At 40.4% G+C, this 9,398-nt stretch overlaps 1 protein-coding gene across 7 annotated transcripts in view; it reads left to right on the top strand.

The window, feature by feature from the left end:
- Positions 1-6,503: 6,503 nt before the first annotated feature.
- Positions 6,504-9,398, top strand: part of MAPK9 (mitogen-activated protein kinase 9) — a gene marked incomplete at both ends in the record, with an annotated part of 38,457 nt that continues 35,562 nt past the window's right edge. For 5 of the 7 annotated variants that reach the window (XM_084243633.1, XM_084243631.1, XM_084243629.1 and 2 more), the window contains one exon: positions 6,504-6,625. In XM_084243633.1, the coding sequence (XP_084099759.1) occupies positions 6,504-6,625 (122 nt within the window). Of the gene's footprint in view, positions 6,626-7,208; positions 7,253-9,398 lie in introns of those variants that run through there. The other 2 variants (XM_084243634.1, XM_084243635.1) reach the window with 1 other exon arrangement.

Below are 9,398 nucleotides of genomic sequence, written 5' to 3'. Positions count from 1 at the left end.
TATCCTCCCGCTTAGTTTACCTGTAGCATTTACTGGGCATCCACTGTATAATTAGTAGGGCATTGAGAAATGAATCAGGCACACTTTCTGCTCATAGACCGAAGCAGAGATAGACTTGTAATAAAATGTAAAATAAATAGAGGTTGTGCTGGGGAGAAAAGGGTGTGCCCAATGCAGGTTGACTACAGAGGAAACTATACAGGAGTGCTTGAACTGGGGTTTGAGGAGGATGAAGGTAGATGAGGAGAACAAAAGGGAGAGGGAAGTCATCTCTGGCAAATGGAACAGTTCACACAGAGAGGCCCGAAGGTGTGCAGTAGCCTTTGTTGCTGCCAGTCCCACGTGGTTTGATATCGCTTAAGAGGGGGCATGCTGATTCCTCTGCTGTGCTAAGGATTGTCATTTTACTCTCAAGAGAGACAATCGCTGTTGAAGAAATTTAAACAAGAGAACAGTATATTCCAACAAATCTCCCCCCCTCTTTAACTCCTTGTTTTGAACTAATTGTAGATTCACATCAATCCCATGCATACTTTACCCAGTTTCCCCCAGTGATTATATATTTACATGATTCTAGTACATCAAAACCAGGTGTTGGTAATATGTATGTTCCCACCACATGGGGAGGTTGGTATAACCACCACCACAATAAAGATAAGAAGCAATTTCATCACCGCAAAGAACTCACTTGTCCTATAGCCACCTTTCACACTTCCTGGCTACATGTAGAACCTTTAGTAATGGCTCTGCATCTCTATAATTTTGTCATTTCAAGCATGTATATAGGTGGAATTATATAGTATGGATCTTTGGAGATTGACTGTTGTTCACTAAAATTTCATAGCAACTTTAAGATCCATCCCAGTTGCATGTATCAATAGTTAAGTCATTTTATGATTGGGTGTTGTTCCGTGGTATGGATGTACATCAACATCTGGATTGTTCCCAGTTTTGAGCTATTAAAAATATAACCACTGTGATCATTTAGGTACATGTTTTCATGTGTACAGATCATTTTCTGAAGTGTCATTTGTGCAGTAGTTTGGAGGTACAGGAACAGGCTAGGAGAGCACTTTGGGTGTCAGTGTGGCCAAGGAATGATAAAAAGGTTGTCATATCTAGCGCACTGGGCCTCAGGGCTGGAGAAGGGGAGAATGGACAGGTCTAAGTGCCTGCAAGATAGGGGTGGGAAGAATCCCTGCTAGCTCCTCAGGATCCATTGGTGGGTGATATGATCACCAAATACCAGTTGTTACTATGTATTGTATATCCTGTAGTTTAAGAACTGATGTTCAGAAGGATAGCCCTGAAATGCTATGAGGTTCCTGATTATCTATGAAGATTAAGTTTTTGTGCTATGCTATTTTTAATAAGAATTAAAGGGGGGAAAGAATAATTTGATTAAAATTTTCAGCAAGTATTGAAACAAAGAAGGTAATTGAAAATCTGCTTTTAATCCCAATGTTTAATTCAAATATTGCATGTCCTGTATATTCTGAAGCATTAGTGTGATTAAAGGTTTGAGTCTATAGGTCCATCAGAAGAAGAAAAAGTGTCTTGGTAGGGCTGAGCTAGCAGGGTGAAATGAAAAGGCCTTTGTCTTTTACTGGCTGGTCCTGGTCATCTGTACTTCACTTTCTAAATAAAATGGAGAGATATTCAAGTGTTGTATTGGGAAGAACATGAATATTTCAGTGAAACACCAAAATTTAAATCTGGTCCTTGCCACTTCCCAGAGGGAATGTGGGCAGCTACCTTACTGTGTCCAAGCTGCTTCCTCATTTTACAGAGTGGGCACAGTGCTGCACACCTGTGGGTTGTCAGGAGAGCTTTCACAACCACACAGCTGAGGGCCTGGCCCACTCTCCTGCCCAAGTCCATCTGACAGAGACCCGTCCTCCATATGGGTGTCAGATTGACCATTCTGCAGCTTTTCACCTAAAAGTGATTTTTTTTTAGGGCCTCCCTGGAGGCGAAAGGGATTAAGCACAACATTATGAAGCTGTCTGCAACCTCTGCAGCATGAGTTCAGTCCCCGGCCAGGGAGCTACCCACATGGCGGAGCAGACCTCTCCTGACTCGCCTACTGCTCCCCTCAGCAGTGTATTTCAGTTGGTCTGCCTGTTCTTTTCCCCGCTTTGTCTCTGGTCAATCCTCTCACCCCCTGCACTTCTGGCCTGTACCCCAGCTCTTGTATGCATAAATAAATAAATCTTTTTTTAAAAAGGTGATTTTTTTAAAAAACTTTTGTAATGTTACTTAAAAAACACAAAATAGAGGGCCTCCCCGGTGGCACAGCGGTTGAGCGCTGGGTTGCGAAGCTGCCCGCAGCCTTTGCAGCGCCGTTTCAATCCCCGGCTGCTCCCCGGCCACCGGAGGAGGGTCCCACATGGCGCGCAGACCTCTCCTGCCACCCTCTGCTCCCCTCAGCAGTGTGCTTTGGTCCTTCTGCCTGCTCTGCTCCCCGCTCTGGCTCTCGTAGGTTCTCTCGCCCTCCGGCGCTTGTGACTGTGCCCGGTGCTTGTACAAATAAATAAATAAACAAACAAATAAATAAATAAATAAAATACACAAAATAGAAAGTAATAATGGCAAGAGTGAATGTTTCTTTTCCCACTGTCTGCACTTGCTAGCATATGGTGTGTGCTTGTTTCCATAGATTGCCATATACTGTGTGCACTATGCTCTAACTTGCTGTTTCCTTTACATATTGTACATATCTTCCTATATTAGTACAAAAGCTCTGCACTTTTTTAAGTGGCATTATTGTACTTTTATGCCATAATTTGTTCAATCAATGTACAATGTACATTTTATGTTATAGAAATAACCTTGCCAGTTAGAAATTCAACAAACGTCCTTGTACAAATATTTTGACATATTTATAGAATTGTAGTTACCAAGTTAGGAGTAAGATGCATTTAAATGTTTTCATTAGAAAAAAAAAATTCCAGGGCCTCCCCGGTGGCGCAGCGGTTGAGCGCCGGGTTGCGAGGCTGCCTCATCGCCGGTTCGATCCCCGGCTGCTCCCCGGCCACCAGAGGAGGGTCCCACATGGCGCGCAGACCTCTCCTGCCGCCCGCTGCTCCCCTCAGCAGTGTGCTTCAGTTCTTCTGCCTGCTCTGCTCCCCGCTCTGGCTCTGGTGAGTTCTTTCACCCTCCCGCGCTTCTGACTGTACCCAGTGCTTGTATAAATAAATAAATATTTTAAAAAATAAAATCTTAAAAAAAAATTCTGTAGATATTATCTGTTTTCTTTTCAAAAAAGATTTTATCAATTTACAATCCTCCGTGGCATGTATGAAAGTACCTGTTTCCTTGCAACCGGTTGGTACTTGATTTGTACTTAGTTCTTGCTTCCTTTAGCTCCATCTCTCACACACTCCCTCCACTTGCTTCTTTCCTCTCCTGGACACACTCTGCTGGGCTCCTGCCAGCAACCTTTGCATACCGTAGGACACTCTCTTTGGTGTGATAAGAATTCTGTTGGTGTTTGAGGGAAGGGTTTGCCTGGTTAGCATTTTGTCAGTAGCATCTACCCCATGCTGGGAACACTGGAGGCTCTCAGGAAATGTTTACTGGGAGAACTAAGTCAATGGTATCGATGTCCCCACAGTGCTCAGACTATATACCCTCTCCACTGTTCTTTCCCACTTTAAAATTTTATAACCATATAAAGCTGTAGTTAAAACTTTTTTATTTAGAAAGTTAATCAGAATTTAATATTATATTTCCAGTTCCTGAAATGCTTATACCCAGAAAAATACAAGAGGTAGAGAAAAAAATTTTTAGACTTTTCTGAACTGTGGGACTGTTTCTCCTGCCCAGTATTTACTTATAGAACATGTAGATTTTACTCCAGTATGGGGTGGGGAGGAAGAGAGGAATTCTATAAGAACCTCCATTCTTGGAGAAAGAGATTTTAGATTAAAGCATTTCATTCATCAAACATTGATCAAAGCAGCCAAGCCGTGCATTTTTCTCCCCAGGTGTCACATGCCACTTTTTGGCCAGATCTCCCCTTCTCCAGCCTCACCCACTGGAATCCATCCCTTTCTGAACGTCTTGCATGAACTCTCTGCCAAGCAAGTCACAGCATTTGCTACTTGTGCTTTGATGGCTCCACAGCCCTCAGATTCAGGTCCAGATGGCTCCAAGTAGCCTTGCAGGACCGTGGTGATCTGGCCTTTTTTTCTCTCTCCAACTGCTTTCCCCCACTATTGGCGAAACTAAATCTCATATGACTTTGGAAGGCACCTATGCCTCTCTCACACACTGTTTCTCTTCACCAACCCCAAAATTTCTCCATCCTTCTGGGTTAAAACTCTCCTTGCATTGGGTCTCTCCCTAAGGGTATGCTCTTGTAAGCTTTCTGAAGGTAGGTGCTCTGCCTGTCCTGACACAGACCCTTGTCCACAGTGATGTTCAGGAAATGTGTGAAAGATGGGCATTACTGGTGTATTATAATAGCGATAAGAAACAGTAGGTTGTAACAAATACCTGCCTTTATACAGAGCCTGTGATTCTTTGTGCTTACACCCTGCTAGTCAAGCTGAGAAGTTCACATGTCTGAACACATGTTTGAGCTCCTTGCCTCTACTGTCTGTCTTTGGCAAAAGAGTCCATGGTGGAGGCCATCTCCTCCTTGAAGCTCTTCTTGTCTTCTGCGACCCTGCTAGTGGATAGGACTTTTTTTTTTTTTTTCCATTTTGCTTATGGCCCTTATCTCATTGTAACTTGTAGTACAATAGAGATAACAGACATATTCCTCATACTTCTCCCCCAAATGGTGAATTATGCGCTACTTCAAAACTGGTTCTAGCTGATCTTGCTATATCTCCTATAAGGCTCTCCACTTTCTTGTACAAAGGTATTTTGTAAATGTTGGTTTGAATTGTCTATAAATAAATTAACCTTTACCTGTTCCTTCAGATGTCAGTAAAATGGAGCAGCATCATTGTGAGGGACTCCTTAGATGCTGTATTATTATGCAAAGCATTATTGAATTCTCATGCTATTGTCCTGTCATAGCAGTTCAGGGTGCCACGCCAAACAAAACAGACCTGCCGACAACCTCCTGAAGGCCTGTCACCCTCATCGCAGCTCAGAGCAGCATGGCTTGGCCAGGCTATTGAGCTCATAGTGTAACATGGGGCTGCTGATCGTACTGTGTGGGTCTTAGTGAATAGTGTGTTGGTGCAGCTAGTGCAGAACTGGCCTTCCAGAGCCTCTTCTAGCATTCTTGTAATGGCCACTGCCCTGAAAATGATTACAAAGCATGAATCAGGGGTCAGGTGGAGAAACTTCATTTGACTTAAATTCTTTTTTAGGCTTGTTAATTTTCCTTTATTTAATGAAAATCCTAGACATCATTGTGTTGAAATACAAATCTTCACCCATAAAAACTCATTGGATAGACATTAAATATTAGATGATGGAACAAACAAGCAGTAATTTTCTGGAGCTGTGGAATAAACCCTAAATTCTATGTTTTTAAACGTATGAAATGTTTACCTTTATGATTTTATTGTTTGCATTTTAAGTTTGTTTTTTAAGGCCAAAACAAATAGTGTTTCAATAATTTTTTTAATCAGACAAGCCAGGGAACCAAGTAAATATTGTTTCCTGCCAATTTGTTTTCTGTTTTAAAATCATGCAGGTTTCTGAGAGCAGGAATCTCAGCCTTCTGCCTAAGTTACAGAAAGGGCTCTGGGTGCTGCCAGTTTTACTCATTCCTTGTGGATAAGCATGGTGAATCTCCATGCTGTAGATAATGACAGAGTTCTGTGTCTGCAATATCTGTTTTGAAGTCCACTAGTGATAAAGGGATGCAGGTCAGCTCTGGACCCACTCTGAGGAGATGGGAACTCCACTGTGAATATATACAGCATGAAACAGTGCAGACTCTTCTTTAATCTTTCCCCTTTTCAATCACTTTCACTTAGGATTTAGCTTCTGGCTCATCACTTTAACCTGAGTTTGTATACTTGCCAGAAGACTGGTCCATTTGTTTTTCCACAGGAATTATAGACATGATAATTTTGAAACAGTGCCTCCCTGTCTGGTTGACACAATATAGTATGATCTGGTTCCATAGGAATTAAGCTTACGAGAATCGTATATACAGACGTAGTGTTGTCATGGCTAATAAAAATGTATAAATTATTTTCTCCAAAGTTTGTTACTTTTATTCCAGTCTCTTGAAATGTGGTCACTTAAAGGCAGGGGCTCAAAGTCTGTTTCTTTCGTAGTGGTCTTATACCACTGAAATGTCTTTGTATTTTTGGTATGTTGCTTAAGTTTAGAACTTGGTCAAACTGAGTTTATCAACTGAGAGCCTCTTTGTCTTATATATTGGAAATACTATTAAGTGAAATATAAATTTGAAACACTATTAAGTTTTGCTTGTATAATTTCAATAAGAATGTATGTTCATTCTGTTTTTCTTTTCAGGAATCTGAGGATTGTAACCAGCTCTCTGGAGTATTGTATGACACTACATCATGAGTGACAGTAAATGTGATAGTCAGTTTTACTGTGTGCAAGTGGCAGACTCAACTTTCACTGTCTTAAAACGTTACCAACAGTTGAAACCAATTGGCTCTGGGGCCCAAGGAATTGTTTGGTAAGTATGGTCTGTTTCAATAGTTTGAACTGAGTTTCCTTTGTAATTAAAAGTAATCAGAATTTAGAAGCTTGATAAAAATATTCTTCTTTACAATAGGTTTATGAGCTAAACTGAATCAACCTCTTGCTTTAGTTATATGTAGTCAGATTATAGTTACAAGCCCAAAATTTAAATAGGTAGTTTTTTTTTTTTTTTACTTTTCTTTGTTTTTTCTTCTCTTTTCCATTCCCCCTGCCCTCCCCCCCCCCCCGTCATTATGATAGCAGAGTGATAATAAGTATGACAGTGAGTTGTAACAGAAATTTGGAGTTTTATTCATTTCTTCATCCTGGCCACCTTTCCCCCTCCCCCTTTTACTCCCAATCACTCCTATTCATTTCTAGGCGCCGTCATTGCAGTGTCTTACCCTTCATTGGCAGGATGAGGCCAGTCAGTGTCATTATCACCCCATGGATTAACCAGGAAGGGATGCTGTGTGAGGGGTTGGGCTGGCCGTCTCTTCCTTGGTGTCTCACTTCAACCATGTGTCCAGCCCAGGACGTCAGAACCGTTGGTCTGACCCTGAACCTTAGTCTCTTGCATGGTAAGACAGTCAGCTGCCGCGACATCACTGGCCAGCTCAAGGTAAAGTTTTTCACATGTTTTCTAGATTATAGTTATCAGCACTTCCCAAACTTTTTATCCCTTATTTTTCTGGGCAGAACTTTTTTCTTTATCTTTTTTATTTTTTGGATTAATAAAAACAAGATTGTCATTGCATCTAAAAGAAACTGGTGAAGCTAATTATCCAATGTTTACAGCTTCTAGGCAGAGGAGAACTCAGATAAAGGAGAACTCTTTTGGATGTTCTGATTGGGAAGTTGTTTTTGTTAGAGATGTGACTTTAGGGAATCTTTGCCAATAGTTTGTAACTGATTCTCTGTTGTAGAGACGTGACATCAGGGAAGTGAGTTGTTTTCTTGGCTTAGGTGGTTTGGAGGCCTTAGTTGTGAAGAGGAAATTACACTTTAGAGTTTCCCAGGAAAGCTAATGAGAAAGAAACAACTGTTTGGAAGGAGTGTCTTGTGTCTAAAACACAGTGAACTCAACTTCCAAATGATAGCACACTACACTGGTACTTCAATTCAGTGATCCAAGAGAAGTTTTAAAGTCAATGAGTGGTTCAAATAGGAAATTTTGATGCTAATAAAAAGTCCTACTTTTTTTTTTTTTTCTGGAATTGGATGCTAATTAGATAATTTGGCAAGACTGAGATCAAGGATGTATAATGTAATAACCACATAAAGGGGCCTGCTTGAAGTAATAATTGCAAAACAAAAGACTTTGTAAGAGGTAGGCAGTTAAAATCAGTGGTTTCATTACAGGGTGGTAAATAAGAGTGTTTTGCAGAGATTAGATTTGGTTTTGCAGAGATTAGATTTGGTTTCCAGTTTGCATATACTACTCTTCATTCTGTTTTTTAAAGAAATGTTTGACAGTGAATTTATTCATTATATGTATTTTTCATTTAAAAATTCCGGATTTGGAAAAAAATTCCTAATATATGCCATTATAAGCTAAACGACCTCTGGCAAAAGTTGTGGTAAAATTGTAAGATGTAAATTTCAGAATTTAAAAAAAATTTTAAAAACCAAGAGTTTAGAAACAAGCCCATATATCTATCGTCAGCTGATTTTTGAAAAGGGTACCAAGATTATTCAATAGGGAAAGAATAGTCTCTTCAGCAGGTGGTGCTAAGACAATAGCCACATGAAAAAGAATGAACTTGGACTCCTACCTCAAGTAATGTAAAAAATTAATTCAGAATGGAAAAATTACTCAAATATGAGAACTAAAACCACAGAAAGTGGGCTTCCCTGGTGGCACAGGCAGTTGTTGGGCACAGCGCTGTGAAGCTGTCGGCAGCCTCTGCAGTGCCAGTTCGATCCCCGCTGGCTTTGGAGCAACCCACGTGGCGAGCAGACCTCTCCTGTCTCACCTGCTGCTCCCCTCAGCAGTATATTTTGTCAGTCTGCCTGTTCTGTTCCCCGCTCTGTGTCTGGTGAATCCTCTCATCCTCCCGCGCCTCTGGCCTGTACCCCGGTTCTTGTATAAATAAAATAAATCTTAAAAAAAAATACATAAAGCTCTTAGAAGAAAACATAGGGGTAAATTTATTCATGACATTGGATTCTTAGAAATAACACCAGAAGCATGAACACAAAAGAATAGATAAGTTGGACTTCATCAAAATTAAAAACCTTTGTTTGCCAAGGACACTATCAAGAGAATGAAAAAACAACCCACAAAATATGAAAAGATTTGCATATCTGTTAAGAGTTCAGTATCCAGAGTATGTAAAGAATGCTTATAACTCACAGCAAAAAGACAGTTTTTCAAAAAGACGGTTTTTAAAAAAGGCTTGAATAGATATTTCCCCAAAGAAGTATACATGCGGACAATGCATGCATGAAAGATGCTCAGTGCTAATCATTTGGGAAATGCAAATCAAAACCACAATAAGTTATCCCTTCACACCCACTGGGATAACCATAATCAACAAAATGGAAAATAGCAAATGTTGGCAAGGATGTGAAAAAATAGAATTCTTACATGCTTCTGGTGAGAACTTAAAATGGTGTAGCCATTGGGAAACAGTTTGATGATTCCGCAACAAGTTAAACATAAAGTTACTGTATGACCCAGTGACTACACTTAAGTATAACCCCAAAGAATTAAGAACAGTTGTCAAAACACAGCCTTGTAAGTAAATGTACTGCTTATAGTAGCT

The sequence above is a fragment of the Talpa europaea genome, assembly GCF_964194135.1.
Source record: "Talpa europaea genome assembly, chromosome: 9".
In the NCBI taxonomy this organism is placed as follows: Eukaryota; Metazoa; Chordata; class Mammalia; order Eulipotyphla; family Talpidae; genus Talpa; species Talpa europaea.
The sequence above is the reverse complement of the archived record's forward strand: the minus strand, read 5'-3'. Positions and strand labels throughout refer to the sequence as shown.